The sequence below is a fragment of the Xiphophorus maculatus genome, chromosome 4, assembly GCF_002775205.1.
Source record: "Xiphophorus maculatus strain JP 163 A chromosome 4, X_maculatus-5.0-male, whole genome shotgun sequence".
Taxonomy (NCBI): domain Eukaryota; kingdom Metazoa; phylum Chordata; class Actinopteri; order Cyprinodontiformes; family Poeciliidae; genus Xiphophorus; species Xiphophorus maculatus.
The window spans coordinates 17114881-17132277 of NC_036446.1; the positions used below are offsets into that span (position 1 = coordinate 17114881).

The window sequence follows — 17397 nt, forward strand, 5'->3', positions numbered from 1 at the left end:
TTAAAGAGAAAATATTATTTGTTCTTCAGGTGTGTAACTATTCCACTACGACAAAGGGCAACTTAAGTATCCACATGCAATCGGATAAGCACTTAAACAACATGCAGACACTGCAGAATGGAGGCTCTATTGGCTCTGCACAGGAGCAGGTCTTTGGACATACCCCAGGTGGAGTGGTGGCTGTACCTTCAGTGACGCAGGCCAGCAGCCATCATACTCCACACCATCATCCGACGCAGTCGTCCACTCACATGTCTGTGCCATGTGGAGCCCCCTCGCCAACAAAGCCGAAGAGCAAACCTACCTGGCGGTGTGAAGTTTGTGACTATGAAACCAACGTTGCTCGGAATCTACGCATCCACATGACCAGTGAAAAGCACATGCACAACATGATGCTTCTTCAACAAAATGTGACTCAGATGCAGCATGGGCGACTTGGCTTAGGAGCCATGCCCTCACCATCTGAGGCTGAGCTTTACCAATATTACCTGACCCAGAACATGAGCCTTCCACCAGGCCTTAAGATAGATCCAGCTGGACCGGAAGCCCAGTTCCTGATGGGGAGTTTTCATCTGGATCCCAGCATGGCTACCTTGGCGCCCGCACTCGGTGAGTCACAGCTTGCCTCTCTAGATTTTAAAAACAGTCTTAGTTTCCCAACACTCAAAGCAAAATTTTATTTCCATTGATTGTTGTACACATGTTGTGGGAAAACATCTTGGCAAACGTCTTGGCAAAATCAGGAGAAATACAGACCATATGTTCCCGCCTTTTCAGCTAGATATACAGGACTGATAATTGTAAATGTTGGTTAGTCATGTTTTAATTGTGTTTCTACCGTTCATAAAAACCTTTTTGGTTCATATGGCCCTTCCTGGAAGAAAAATGTGTATAATGTGATACAAAGACTCTAAAAATAATTGATTCTTCTACCTTTCATAGTCTTGGTGAGTTAATGCCTCATATACTGCCCCTGCACAGGACATTTTTTTAATCCTAGATTTGCTTCCTCCTGGTGGATTTCAAACTATTACTTTCTGTTCCTACAGTGTATGTGTTCTACTACCATTGGGTCCCGCAGGATTTCTGACCATTACCCCTGCTTCCACACAAGCTGATACAATAGTTCCATTAATTTAGTTCCCTCCCCATCCTCCTTTAAAATGGATCTTTCAGTTTTTTAAGTTGGGGTTATATGAAGTATATCCAAGTTGTTAGAATCTTACCTTTTGCATACAGCTATAGTATTAGGAAACAGGGAAGGAGGCTGACAGGTCACTCAAACTCCTCTGAATAGGAGCTCAGATGAGCAAAATTTTGGAATGTTAGATAATGTTCCCCAATAAATCTATGAGCAAACTACTCTACTTTAATATTATTTGACAAGTACGTAAATCCTAAGATAATGTATTATCTAATGGTATATAAGACCAGAAACGGATGATAGTTATTGTTTGTTGCTCTCTTTTTGCATTGCTGAAGATATTTAGTGTTGCGTGTAACACTGAAAGCTGTGGCGGTAATCAGTCCCAATTCTCACTTGTACTAAAATCATGATATGAGAAGATGATTTTCAGAATCAAAGAATAAGATTAGGAGAGTGATAACTTGTGGTATAATCTATGCTAAAGAGTGAAGCAGTACTACAGCAGACATCTATTTAAAACTACTGGTTAAAAGATAATCTATAATTTGTAAAAACCTATTGTTACATAAAAGCAGATTGGTTGACATAGTGTGCATTTCTTTCTGCTTTTATAATAATAGTAAAAAGTAGTATGGAAATAGTTGCACAACTTTCAGTCAATACCTTGAACAAATGATCTACAACCAAATTCACTGATGCAGGGTACACATCTATAGTAAATCAATAAATCCATCTAGGTATCAAGCATGAAGTCACGAAGGAAGAGAAGACATGAGATGCAGAACAGTACTAGCATACTACGTCAGCATGTCGGTGCATCTGTTAGTGAGTATAAGCAGCTATGACTGGGTCTGCAAATGATTTCAGAGGACTTCTCAAAGGTCTCTCTCTCTTTGCTATAAAAGCCCAGGTAACAGCCTGCCTTTTGCAGCAATAAATAAAAAGGAGCTGCTGGTATTAATTTAGTGTAAAGCCAGGCTAGGTCAGGCCTGCATACTCAGTCTGGGCAGTGAAAGATTAAAGAACAGCAAATAAAGGCAAAAGTGTCACCTCTTACCTAATTTCTTTTTGGCCCATTGTGAGTTGACATGCTCTTTTTATTGCTTGTGTTCTATTTTATGTAATTGTTTTAATGTGTTTTAAATATTTGTTTTGAACAGCAGTTTTTGGCAAACTTTCTGTTTTTTTTTAACATGCTTTGAAAATAAATTGGATTTGGATTTTATAATTATTTGTTTTTAAAGTTGGGGCATGATTTATATTGTTGGTGGCAGGGCATGTATCCTAACACTGGGACTAAAGACATTCATTCTGTTAAGATAATAAAAAAAAACCTCGCATATTGTTTAAATTGTAACATTTAATTGTATAATTGACACAAGGTGTTTACATGAGGGCTATAAAAACACACACATAAACCTTTTGTTTTCCTAAGATTTCCTGTTTTGGGTCAGGTAAGAGTACCACAAATTTTCTATTAGCTAAATACATGACAGACATAACATTATCGAGGATGTTTTATTACTTTCTTCAAAGTCGTAAATCCACATGCACTAAAATTGCTATGCCTTTAGCAATGTTTGTGATAGCTGAGATGATGAGGTCATGGTTTGGTTTTTCTTTATGTCTCATCTTTGGAAAATCTAAAGAAATCAGCAAAGATAGATCAGGATGAGAACTGCAGATCTCCAGTTCTGTTTCATCCCTGGGCACAATTGATATGATGCTACCTGTCAATCAATCCAGGTGCCAGAAAGTGGCATGTTCATCAATTCCAATAATGACATGCGAACATAAACTACATTAGAATGTCCAGCCATCAGATCATTCAGAAAGAGGGCAGGTTCTTTCTTACTCCTTTGTCCATGACAGATTAAAGTTTGTCAATGTAGTCAAGGCCTAAAACCTTATTGTCAAAGATGTGTCTTGTCCTAAAATTAAAGTGTAGGCCTTGATGAACATTTTTGCTTTTGCAAGCCTTAGAGTCACATCAAAACTTTGAAGCACATGGGTGGCAGCATAATTGATTTATTGGTGTGAGAGAGACTTGTGCTCTTGACGAGCTAGATGACATCATAGGGAAAGAAATTTATATAATGGAGCAAAACATTAACAAAATCCCAAATCACATAGTATAATGTCAAATAGTGAAAATAAAAAAAGATTATTTGTTTTTTCTACAGTGTAGATAAACACTACTGTAATGATCACAGTGTGTTAGCAATCAGTGTAATAATCTAGCTACACTTTCCTTCATTTTCTTTTTGCTTTTTCCTGTAGGTGGGGAAATCCCAGTGGATGTGCGTCTTGGCGGTGGGCAGCTGGTGTCTGAGGAACTGATGACTCTTGGAGAAAGTCTATCACAGACCACAGATCCCTCCCTCAAGCTCTTTCAGTGTGCTGTGTGCAATCGCTTCACCACTGACAACCTGGATGTGCTAGGCATGCATATGGGTGCCGAACGCAGCCTGCCAGAGGAGGAGTGGCGTGCCGTGGTGGGAGACTCTCATCAGTGCAAGTTGTGCCACTACACAACTCAACTTAAAGCCAACTTCCAGCTGCATTGCAAAACAGACAAGCATGTGCAGAAGTACCAGCTTGTTGCTCACATCAAAGAAGGGGGCAAAGGCAATGAATGGCGCCTGAAGTGTGTGGCAATAGGCAATCCAGTGCACCTAAAGTGCAATGCCTGTGATTACTACACAAACAGCCTGGAGAAGCTGAGGATGCACACTGTCAATTCACGCCATGAGGCCAGCCTCAAACTGTATAAGGTCAGTGGTTTTTAAGTTATTTTTAATCACACGTGCCACTCAGCCTTTTTTTTTTTCTTTCTAAGTTTGTCAGTTGAATTTTTGATTTACATATTGGTCAATTTGGTAATCTGGATGTGTCCTGCAAAACATATTTGTTATAAGTTTAAAAATGTCTGGGAAAAGTATGATGGTCCTGTTATACATAGCAGTTTTTATTGTCTTTTTTGAGAAGTTGGAACATCATAGAGTTTTGCAGAAAGGGTGAAATGCTTATTCAATAATCTCCATGCTAACTTGATCTGCCTCAGCAAGACTTAATAAATGTTCTTGTGTTGCCGACATCACCACCAGCTGTTCTCTAGAGGCATGAATAACATCTTTGTTGTGTAGCTGTCATACAGAAGCCGGCCCCACTAGTGCCCTGAGAAGAACATGGCAGGACAAGCTGGCTTGGAAGCTTAGGACTAAATCACTTGGTAGACGAATGAAGAAGTGTTAGGAGACAGAGGTTTGGTGCTAATACTCCTCTGAGCGGGAAGGGCTGAATTGTTCTCGACAGCCGTATTGATTTTTGCTGGACTTGGAGCTTCACCTTCTCCTCTAATCATTCCATAATAGCCAGTGGATGAACACTCTCCGAACAAATGGCCATAAATCTAACAGGCCTGATTCCACTTAGGTGCCTATCCTGTATGTCTGCGGCTTTGGCTAGTCTGCGCTTAACCCAAACTGGCATAGTTGCACATATGCACAAGACACACAAGCACTGGCAACACATATGTGGTGTCAACTTAGGCAACATGCTCAAGAAAAGCACCATCTTTCTACAGCTATAGAATATATTTTTAGGAAGTTCCTTATTGTCATTAACCAGTTTGGATTAATGACAGACTGGGATTTTATTTCAATTATTGCATTCCTTTGCACCTGTGGCACCTTATCTGTTGCAAGAAATATCTAAAGATGAGAGAAAGAAAGACATGCTTTCTACCTCGAGCATGGGCTTTTAATTACACAAAAAAACTGAGCTTAAAAATCTCATCAATTTAAAAGCCTAGTAGCATGACAAATGATCTCTCAGACTCTGTGGCATGACAAACGTGTTTTCAACAAAGGGTTTTTGTACTGAAATAACAGGAAGAATAAATAAATCAACTTTTGGTTTTGCTAAAAAGGCAGGTGAAATAGAGTGCTTCGGTTGCATCTGTTACAGAGGACCAGGGAGGTTTTCGGATTGTCATATTTTGTTAAGCAAAACACATTTCATTCAAAGATTTAGATTTTTTTTGGTCTATTTCTAGAAAATTTATATTCCTCTAAATATGTGTAGTTATTTGAACTTTAGGAACAAAATTATAATGCATGTGTGAACTTGGATCCAAGTTGACAGATTTGGGCATGTTATCTCTCAACATCACACTTTTACAGAGGAGAACGTTGTTCTTGTAGAACAGGGCTCTTCTTATTGTCTTGTAGCTATATCTTTGCTATGACCCTAATGATCTAAAGAAATTGTGTGTTCTTTTCTTTTACTATATTTCTTCACACAAGCTTTTTAGGAGAGGAAATACACATGTCACACAAGAGTTCAGGCTGTGAGGGATTAAATATGTACAACACATCCAGGGATGATCTTTTTTTTTTTTTTTACTTAAGCCTCTTAAGATGGCTCCATATTTCTTAAAACCAATTGGTTTTCTAAGACTGTGTGCATTTGTCCAGAAATCACCTGCTCCATAAACCAGAGAAAATCTTAGTTCTTGTAAGCTCTGCCTCATCCCCTACACAACTCAGAAACAAAGATGAGCACAAGTTGACAGGATTCATTACAGTAGTTTATGACTTACCAATGTGACAAATACATGGTTGTGAGGTTTTTTCAGCTGCACAGTTTTCTTACTCCTTTAGATTTATAGTTCTGGTTGAGATACTGACAGCCAAAAATCTGCCTTGCCCACCAATGCCTGCAAAGACCTCTTAGTTTATTCATGGATGAAAAAAGAGAAAATCAAAACAGGGATAAAATAAATCATCAACTCAGCATAAACATGCTGTAAGATGTGGGACATGCTCGGGACACTTCACCCAAATCAAACTGGTTTGCATTAAACTAGGCCTTTGTGTGTGCAGCTCCATATAAATTGGAGCCTGTAATTACTGGAATTAAAAAGGAAGGTTTAAACTGAGAGCTAAGTTAGATGGGATAATTTCAGAGTCTGTGGTATGTGGCCCATATTAGGGCTTTCTAAAAATATCACCCCCACCACCCCATGTATCGGAATGTTTTAGGAGGCCACAGAATGATCCAGCAACTTATCCTGACCACTGGACCACCACACAGCATGGGCTGATTCTGTCTGCTTTCTAAACGGTATTCCTCAATTGAAATACACTCTTTGTGAGAACTGCGTTCTGTCTACTGAGCCATGTAATCTGAAGCTTTCTTTCGCCTTCTTATTTTCCCGAAGAGATTTAATGTGATGGGAATCAATCTAGAATGGTCACTCCTGAATTCAAACCCATGTTATGTTGCTGTGCGGATAACCTCAGATGATCATCTTCGGTTTGCACAACTCAAATAAAATATATTTGTAGCTTAACTTTGACGTTGATCCTGACAAAAACCTGCTTTACAGCTGGACATTAACATAATATTTTACATGTGTAGGGATAATCCCTTATGATAATATGTGGCAATGACAGGCTAATCCTTTTTCACAACCTGGTTGCTCTAACAAGCGGGAGAGGATGGGGCCTAACCAGGCCTAGCTATAGGCCTCAGCTTGCATTGAAGGGTTGGAAGAAAGGGGAGAACATGGGGGGAAGTGGGGTTTGCTGGCTACCTTCCTTGTCTCGGGGGCCAGTGCAATCGGCAGTAATTGAGATTGATTGGATGTTATTTTTCCTCTTGCAAATGTAGTCCATTAGCTTGGCACATGCATAATCAGTTTAGAGCACAGTTAGCCGAATGTAATCATGTTCCTTGGTGTCTGCTAGCACAAAATCCACTCCAGATGCCAGTTGGCTACGGAAAGATGGGGAGAAAGTGCCGTCACTATCAAACGTGGAATCTTAAACTGAGAACGTCTCGACATCCCTTCCTGTATCCTGGTCCTGCTCTATTGAGCACACCTAACTGTAAAATATTTTCTCCTTCCTCTGTTTGCCATACATGCTCATTCAAAAACCAGTGTTTATCCCCTCAAAAAGCGTCACTTTACATCCTATGATCTGTCCATCAACAGAGATAACAATTTTTGCAGTTACCTGCAGTTGTATTATCTCTTGTTATGACTGAAATGAAGCAAGTAAAATTTAAAGACATGTCAGTCTTCTGCAAAGTCAAATAATCCCTACAAATGATAATTGAGGAGTGAAGGGTTTAACATAAATGAAAGGATTAGTTGTTACATGCATTAAGTGTTTCCTTGATTATCCTTCTCAACAAACTGGAACGAGAGGCTTGATTATCTCACATTTTAATGATCATGAGTGATGAGATTGACTCCAAGCCCTTTTATAATACCAGTTATGTAAAGTTTGAAAAAAGAAAAAGAAAACAGATTCTGTTGTTGTATTCAAAGTTTAATTCCCTAAAACAAGGGCTCAGTTGAAAAGAGTATGACTCTTCATGATTCAAAAATTTAATTAGGCATAGTGACATTGTTTAAGCTGCTTATTTGATGACTTGTATATGATATTGATTTCTTTTTTTTTTTGGTTTCCTCCAAGACTTTCCTACTTACTATTTTTTCTCTGATCTTGCAATGATGACAGGGAACATGATCTAAGCATACTAAAAGTTGAGTGGAAGAAAAACTGTTTCAGAAAAAGGTGTGTAAGAGATGGGGATTAAGATAGGTCTGAATGGACTGTGTTGCAAAGCCCATTCAAAACATTTAGGGTGACTCATAGGCATCTGAAGTTGAGTCTTCAAGAGGTACAGGCTTATCCAACACAAGAGCTACACTGATGCATTACTTGCATTAAGTCTAAAACACATCGTCCTTGAAATAAGACCTTGTGAAATTTAACTGTATAAATAAAGGTGAAAAAAAAATAAACAAGGTGCCCATGTGCTTGATTGGCCAGCAAACTGACCTTACCTATATCTGTACAAGTATTACTACACATTTACTGGTGTAATAATATTGTTCTAAGAAAACAGAATTTTGGTTTTCCTTAGCAGCAAGACTTAATAATAAGAATCAACAGAATACATCCTTCTGATATAAGAGTTTCACTTTTTGGATTGAATCAATTAAATAAATCAGCAGTCAGTGATATTTACATTTATTTACATGTACCTGTGGAGTTGAAGTAGATGTTACTCTGTCAAACATCACAGGAAAAAATTGTGGCAGATAAGTGACTGAGAGATGTCCCGAGTGATCTCCCAGGAGAGCCTTGTCTTAATCACTCAGAATTCCTGCAAGATGATGCGTAGAAAGTGGACGGATGGACAGAGAGGAGAAAGGGTGGAAAGTGGGGGTGGTGGTGGCGATGGAGGGGGTTTACAGGAGGGTTCGACAGATAGATACTTTGCTAATTATCATGGCTAGCCTATGATTGTTCAGTAATAGTGCTCAGTGGGAAAGGTTGTAGCAGTTCCAGGAAGAGCTGCGCTCTGATTTACTGGTACTACTGCTCTAATAAAGCGTGAGCTGCACATCCTGGGAGACAGCCCATTCTCTTCTTTCACATGCACAAGCGTGTGAATGCACACAAAGAGACGGACAGGCACAAACTCACAACCAATCTAAAATTTAACAGGAATCACAAAATGTAGTGTTTTAATAGTTTATAGCAAAGACAGATTTGTAAACACAGCATACCCACAACAAGCCTTATTGTTTACTTCTACAGCCCGTAACACGAGGTTCCTTGTGTTGGGTATCAATAGTTGCTTACAGGGGATTGAATGCCAGCATCCTCACTCAAACCAGGCTCAGTCTTTAACAAGAAAAGACTGGCATTCATCTTAAAATCAAGGTATTTTGAAGAGGGAAAAGTAAAGGAGGACTGGTAGGACTTTGTGTTTGGCGGGGTGCAGGAAGTTTACAACCTTTTAAGCTTCTACTCCTCTGGAAGGCCAAGGAGGGGGTCAGGGATTGACCCGTAACACAGCTGTTGTTGCTGGTTGCGTTAATTGTACACACAAAAGCTCAACAGAGGTTATTCCTGAGACTAACACATAGATGGTGAACAAAAATAAACAAGACACACACAGAAATCTGTTCTTTTCCCATGAAGCTCCTATTATTTTAGCAGTTCTTCTAAAAAGCTATAATAGTTGAAACTTATTTAAAAATTTTTTATTTGCTTTCTTTGGGGAAACGTGCCAGAGTACTCTGCTCTCTGCTAACGTGTAAGAAATCTGGTGATCCTGCTATCGGAGTGTGATCAGCAGAGAGGGGTGATTGGTGTTTAAGAAAGGAAAGGGATAGGAAGCAATGTTATATTAACTTGTGCGGCTGAGATCATCGCAGTTCAAGACAGAGATAAGCGCCACTAAATGTGGATAGTTTTATCAACATCAGAAGTGATGTATGATGTAGAAATGCAGTTTGTGAATCACACCATATTACTCTTAGTTTTACATAAAAGCGGCTTTCTCTAATTCATTTCTCCTGGAAAACTAATATTTTTCCTTAGTAAATATTTCTTTGGCCCGTATCTTCACAATTGTTTCAGCGAATGAAAGTGTCAGCGTGCAAAGGTGCAAGAAAAAAACAATTTACCATGGGAAACACGTCACACTCTGAAAGAAGACAGATGAGTAGTCTGATGTGTCTAGGATTAAAAACTTCCGATCATTGTCACCATGCTCTGATCTGAGCGGTACGGATGCATCTGATTACAGCAGTGTTTAGCTCCTCACAGCAGACTGACTGCTGTGATGGCAGTCCCACATACAGCAGAATATGTGTCTCTTCTTTCAGAGCATCAAACAGGGATTTTGTGCGTTTAGAAACTGATGTCTCCATGCTGTGTTGCTATCAGTTGTCTGCTCGTTGAAGAAAACTGCTATTTAAAAAAATTTTTCCAAAAGATTTTTTTTCTTTATTTTTTTATTAAACCAGCAGGTCTGTCTTCCAACAAGAAAATGTATAGTGCTGTCTACGGTTCTTATGACAAACCACGAAATTAAGTTTTGTTTTGGAGAAACTTCTTCCTGCGCTTATTGGAAGCTCTCTGTATCTAATGTTGTACAATAGCTTTACCTGAGTAAAGCTATTGAGTTTACAGATTTGTTGGCAAACTGCAGTACACAAAGTGTCATTCAATGAATTACTTTCAAATCAAATAAACTGTCATGTTTTTCCCCCTTGTTGTCACTCGGCACTCAGCCAAAAACTGCAAATACTAAATAATTGCAATTTCTGGAAGACACATGCTATGTGGATCAATACTTACATGAGTTCAGATATATTTTTGACATTTCAATTGGATATCTAGAGGGCTTTATAAATCAAATTTATTATTATTATTATTATTATTATTATTAATGATTTTTCTATCTTGAGATTAACATTTTGTCCATCACTATTTTACTTTGTAGTTATTCAAATTTAGCACTTTTATTGACACCCAGACAACTTTTATTGAGATTTTCTTAGATTAAAATAGTTTGAGACATCAATCAAACTTTGGTTTCTTTCTATTTTAAGAAATAGAACAAAGTTCAAACAACAGATACTCCCTTTAGGAATCTGCATTTAATGGACAGTGACAAAGGCTGATTTGACAAGTTCAACTCGCATGCATTTTTTTTTTTTTTTAAAAAAGAGCTCATAATAAAATTGCTGAGAACAAGTTATTTTGAAGTCAAGTTAATTTCAGCCTTGTTCAATATTTGCATCATACATGTAGTAAGAAAAGTCAATTGTACAAATATATTTAAGGTGACTCAAATGTTATGAAATTTGCAGAATAAACTTTGGCAAATTGACTGAAAGAGTACATAAAAGGAAAAATGTGTAGGAGGCCTGTACTATGTACCTTAAATTAAACTTAGAAATTATGTAAAGCATGTGTAAAAAATGCATTATCTTATTGTTTAGTTATCACTGGATGGCTGAAGCTCCTGTCGTCTGCCAGAAGGTGCTGACTCAGAAGTTAACACAAGCAATTGGCAGGTAAATGCTGCCCTGATGAGGCCAGGTGGAGGTTCCTCTGAATGTATTTAGCTCCTAAGCTGCAGGGATGGAGAAAGTGAGGCAGACAAGCCTGCCGGCTGTGTGCCATCAATACATCAGTGGCTTAGCCACCAGATTAATGGCCTCAGAGTGGTCAGAGCCACAAAACTACTCAGTTCTGAGGACTGTGTTCAGTAGAGCTGTACATAAAGGGAAGTTCAGTTAAAGAGACAGATGAATAGAGGAGGAAGTCTTGGCTGGAGGAATGAGTACATGGGGACCCATTCTCCCTGGGTTTGGCATTTTGGGTAGGGTCATGGGAGGGATAAATCTTAGATATGGATAGATATGTTCCCCTGCTTCTTTCACTTTCCTGAACTTTTCTCGCTCCACTTCTATTCACAAAGTTTCTGAGGCTAATGGAGCTCAAATCTATGCATTTTTCCTACTGATGGGTTTTAGACCTTGTGTGAGAGGATGATGATGATGATGTGAAGGGCTATTGAATGTAACGCAAATTCCCTTTTTTCCTTTGTGTCAACATGACCAAAGTCTGACCCTTAAAATGAGTGTCAAAGTCAAGAATTTTTATTTGAAATCTTGGAGCCTCTGGCTGGCTCTTCTTTGAAAATTGAATAGCCATCTCTTCCTGAATTTCATGGCTCCGGTTGTCCATCCATGTTTTGCCTAATTGCTGTGTGCTGGAGTCCAGTGCAGGGAGTTGTAAATCTCCCGGTGTTATGCAGATAATGTTTTTTCCAGATGGAGAAGAAAAGATTTCATCCTTTTGTAATTAAGCGGTGCAGGCCAGGGTGTCATGCGGTTTTTATTAGGAGCTCTGGAAAAATTGTTTCCCACCTTGTTTTCTCATTATGCCTTTTATTCCTGAATACAAAAGATGGATAAACTAGAATATGGAAACAAAAGACTTTGCAAAGAATATAATACATTGAACAAAATATATATTATATGAACAGAACAATACGGTATTGTGAAAGCTAGTGTGTGGTGGAGACAAAGGACAGACTTATTGTTATGGCACTAAAGCTAATGCTTGGTCTCCCTAAAGATGAAGTTAATTTTAATTAGATGAATACTTGCAAATGTTAACTTTAGCAACAATACCATCTAGACTTTAACAGATTTATTTCTGAAGTAGGGTGAAGGAACGCCGAGAGGTGAGACTGACTGAAAGACGCCCTTAAAGGTTGGGGACAGGAATGTTCTTTAGCTTCTCAGGAGCACAGATACTTTATGGTTCGAACATTCCTTTATGACACTCTGATGCCCAGAATAGACTCAGTGGTGTTTGAAGGAAAAAAGAGAGATTAACTACCCTTCCTGTAAGCTCCTCCCAAGCATATCATCTCTCATCTATACTCACCTTAACCTCAGCTTGCTTCATTTTTGTGGCGAGCCTCAGTATAATGCTGTGACACTGTTTCACAGTCCTTTGTTCTGCAGGTTCTAGCCGTTTTGAACATTTGTCATTTATCAAGTCCTGGTTCTATCTCTTCCTCCGTGAGGATCTCCAGTGGACATTTAAGACTCTTTCCTAGATCACACTTCAACATTCCTTTTCTCTGCGACCCATAAACTGCTTTTTTTTTAGCAATGTCACCAGATTCACTTGACAGTTTTCCCTAAAAATGAATGCCTAATAAATTAAATTCGGATTTCACCTTAGGTGGCCAGTTTCTCTCACAAACTAGGAATTTCCCTAAGTTATCCTTCCTTGAAGTGAATCATGTTAAACTAATCTGAGCCATAAGGACGGCCTGTGCAGCTGCAGATGAAATGAGAACTCTGGGAGCTGTTAAAGTTTGGACATGAAATTGTGAGATCTGGAATGCAAATGATTATTCAAATGATCAGTGTTTAATTTGCATGCAGAAAGCCACGAGGGAGAGTGAATCTTATTAAGTTTTGTAAAGCAAAATATTGTATTATTTGTTTATGTTTCAGAAGTGAAAATGTATTAATTTCCCTATTCCAGTGGGGCCAAAATATCTCTTTCTGAATATCTCTCCATCTGACACACATACACACTCATTGACAAAGACTTCACCAAACTAGTATTCATCCATTTTAATGATCAAACCTACAAGAAAATGTTTTTGATGGGAAATCTGGAAAGTTTCACAGAAATAATAAATATTTAACTATAAGAAAATGTCAAAATGTCATCATTGCAATGTCAGTTATTAGAAAATAATTAGGCTTCAATCTTAAAAACTTAAGAATTTTAAAAAGGAAGATTAATTAGGATATTAAATTACTGAAGAATCATATCAGATGTTTGTACACCTCTGTCATCTTGTCTTCTAGATCAGCACAGCTTTTCCTCTAATTTTTCCTCCATTTATAGTCTAATTTGCTGATTTTAGTTTTTGCTGTCAAACCTGACTTGTTCATCTCATATTTTTAGAATAAACTAGCAATAAGTCTTTTGGTGTTTTGGACTGATTTTTCTTTATGTCAAGCTTTCTTACTTTATTTTTTAAATTGTTAGTTTAGGACTGTGACTGAGCTGCAGATTTAAGTTGTAGATGACTTCTGTGACTGGATAATAGAAGATGGATCAAATCATTTGTTTTGAGTCCTGTTTTGATAATTTATCACAGGAAAGCAGAGTGGCTTAAGGCATCAAACTAGCCACAATCAGTGCACATAGTTTAAAGAGATTAGCCCTTCCATCTGGAAGGGAGGTTAGGGCTTTTTTAAAATGAGAGATCCAGCGTTGGAGTATTCCCAGTATTCAACTTAACTTTTAAATCATTAAACATGATGAAGCCATCTCCCCAAAGTCAGAGGTTTATATACGAAAATCAAACACCATCTGCCATTTCTGATCAGACCCAACAGCCATCAGGCCGGGGTTACCAAGGCAGAACAGGGAAAGCCATTAACTGCCAATCACTGCATCGATCGACAAGCCAGTCCAGCACTACCACCCCGTCCCAACACCCGCGCCCAACCTCTGCCCATGGACACACACGCGCACTTCATCAGCCTTTACTGTACAGTGAACACGTGCACGAACAGAAGCACCCAGGGTTGCTGTCTGTGCATTCTCTGGCTTTAACATTTGGTCCGGATTGTATCTTCGTTTTTGCTTAAACTGTATTATCTCTGAATTATCTTTTGTCTAGAATGCAGGATCAACATTGTGCACAGCTCAGATAAAGTCAACCTCGCTTTCTAATGTATCAGATCAGCACAGAATGTGTGGTTGAAGGACGGTCAAAATGCTGTGCAAAAGAACTTTTATTCTGGCCATATTTTTTTTAGGTCTTTATTATCAAAATTCATCTCAGGAAAGTCCACTGCCCCATCGGAATAGGAATGTGTGCTTCGCTCTGGTCAATCTCTGTCCACGTTTTTGGAGTCAACCTTTAGATAAAAAAGGAACTAATAGAGCCAGTGAAGGGCAAAAAGGAAAGAAGAAGATTGATTTTTTTTTCTCTTTGCCATTTTCAGTACTATTGCCAGAGCAGAGGGTCATTAGAAGAATATTTTCCTACTTCCCAGTTTAATAGAGACGCTGTATATCAGAGTGATCTGGATCAGAGGTCAGGGCAGGGGGGAGCAATTAAAGAATATAGATCCAGAAGCTTGGAGCCTGTTCCATTGTGTAAGTGTTGTTGGCAAAAATGGACAGGTGAGCTAAAGAAGAGGCAGAGGCTGTTTGCATTGAACACTGTGGTATTAATTTATTGGATTTTGTTACTGAGAAACTGAAATATTACATTAGTGCCAAGCACAATTCCTTTTGCATGCAAACCTTTTGGCCTGTGCAATATGCTCTCACACCGTCAATAATTATTTACAATTTCCCATAAACGAGACCACTGATGAGTGATGTTTTCCATCTTTAATTGTTTATTTTATTTTATTCATAGCAAATGGATTGTCTTTTTCTCTTTCTTGGTTTTAGTTAGGTCGGCCCTCTCTGGGGTCGCACAATATCCAGAGACAGAGCAGATATGATGGATGTGGCCTGGGGCCTATGTGCTCGCTCTGCGTCTGCGGTGGCCTCATCATCGGCCACATGGGGGGAGGGCGGAGAGGGAGGCAGAGAGACACAAACCAGACCAACCATTTTCTTCGTTCTGCTCATAAATATTTGTGTAACCAATTTATAAACAGCAGAGAGAGAGAAGAGATCAAAGTGAACTCTAACGCCTATATCTAAAACTAGGGGTTTTCAGCCATTTGCACAATGTGCTCATATCTACGAAGGCCAAAGCAATGGGTTACAGTGTGTCTCTGCAAGAACTGAGAAACAGGGCTAGTAACGGAGCGAGATACTTTTTTTCTGGTAAAATGAACTAGTTTTGTTTTCTACAACCATATAACCAAGTCAGAGCCACATCTGACTGACACCGTAAACCTCAAACCACAGAATTATTATTTTAAAAAAAGATTGTATGCCACTAGTACCTTTTATCACAGTGACCAGACCGGAAACAGAGAGACAAAAGAGATAAAATATGCAGAAGATCCCAAGATCTGAAATTGACCACTTCACAGCTGGCTTTTGGACCATAAACCTCTTTACTGAGTCGACAAAATATAAAACAAACTTCATAATTTATTTCAGCAACCCTACAAACCGATGCAGACAGAATTAGCTCTGTTAATTCGGTAGCTGTTAATTTACCCTTCAAGAGTCTTACACATAAGTTCCAACATTACTCATGAACCTAGAAAATGCAGGTTTTCTTTGGCATTACTTTGCATCTATTACAAAATAGATCAGTCTGTTGAAGGTACATTTGTGAGAGCAACTGTCCAAAAGGGGGTTTTGTGAAGAGAAAATAAACATCTGTGGTTTGGGTGTGACAATCTGCATATGTCTGGTATAAACAGACTTTTCATAACTTCATATGCAAACATGAACAGAATGACGCATTTATCTCTTCCCAAATTGCTAGTTCTATAGATCCCATTCTATCTCAGTATGCAGCTTCATTATTCAGCCTATGCTTTATGCAAATACGAAGTGGCAAAAGTTGTTCTGCTTTGCTTACCTGATTAAAAACTTTTAACAGAGGCAGACGTAAAAGCCAATAAGATGATGTACCAGTGACTACTTTAGGATGAACAATGACAGAGCGAGAAGGAGTTGTTGGTTCATCACTCCATCTGCTCTTGCAAATATCTGGTTCGACTGTGGCAAGAATTCTGCTCCATTACTTTTTGTTAGGTGGTTTATCTTCTGTCTGCTATTATTTTCTGTTGTTCTTCATGTAATTTGTGGAACAGCAGATGATCTGAATTGATGTTTCCAGTTATGACTTTCTGCACCAGATCTTTATATGTCTATATTTACCAGCTGTTAGCTAAACTCCGTCCTTTGTGCCGTCTCTATAGTGGGTAATTCCGATCAGGTAGGCAGACATTGTAGGAGGGCGTTATGCTGCAGAAAGTTTTCCCCCCATGGTGTGTCTGAGCTTCTGTGCGGGGAGTTCAAAGTCCTGCTGAACATCAGAGGACTGATGCTGAGTGAGGCTGACTAGCTGCAGCCTGTGGTCTGGGAAGGGTTACTGAATTATTACTGATGGTTTCAGGAGTAACTGTCCAACCACGTGACCGGGGAATATTAATCATTTATTTGATTGTCCGCATGTGCTGATTAATCAAATTGAGTCGGATCTAGAGGATTAACTACTTTATTATTACCCCTGTAAGAACAGATAAGAGGTAAGACTATAAAATATTTTATTCCATTTATCATTTATTTTTAGATCCCTGCTGATGATGGAGAATTAAAAACTAAGGCGAAATTAGGCAGAACGGCAACACGAGGAAGCTGTTCAGGGAGAAGGATAGAGGTTTGATGTGAAACGGGAAAATTTCTCTCCGCAGGGTTTAGTATTTCTGAAGATGGGGGGAAGAGGCACGGCTTATTACTTGAAAAATGGCACAGAAAAAAAGTTAAGCGGCTGGGAGGGAGATGCTGGAGAGAAAAAGGGGGCGGAGAGATATGAGGAACAGGAAGTTAATGGGAAAGTGATAGCTGTCTCCACCTGGAGTACAGCCTGAGCTGTGTGTTAGGAAGGGAGGCAAAGCAAGGGAAAGAAGGGAGCTTCTGCAGCTGACTCCTTTTCTGTACTCTGGTTTGGGTAAGTTTGGCTCTCACACCATGTATAGCTAGTTAAACTTATCCAACAACGGCACTTTTTCCTGTTTACCTCACTCACTATCTGTGCAGTATATAAATTCTCAATCTGCCAACTGTTTAATGTGTTATGTCATGTGGTAATGCCTTTGATTCCAACATGCCTCCGTTTGTAAATACAAGAGGCACTCAAAAGGCTGTGGTTTCTTTACAAGCATGGCGCCCCCGGCA

General features: G+C 39.0%; 1 protein-coding gene across 4 annotated transcripts in view; it reads left to right on the forward strand.

Moving 5' to 3' along the window:
* zfhx3 (zinc finger homeobox 3) overlaps positions 1–17397 on the forward strand; it is a 222154-nt gene that overhangs the window by 132346 nt on the left and 72411 nt on the right. For all 4 annotated transcript variants that reach the window (XM_023332816.1, XM_023332819.1, XM_023332818.1 and 1 more), the window contains 2 exons: positions 30–609; positions 3428–3921. In XM_023332816.1, the coding sequence (XP_023188584.1) occupies positions 30–609; positions 3428–3921 (1074 nt within the window). The remainder of the gene's footprint in view (positions 1–29; positions 610–3427; positions 3922–17397) is intronic.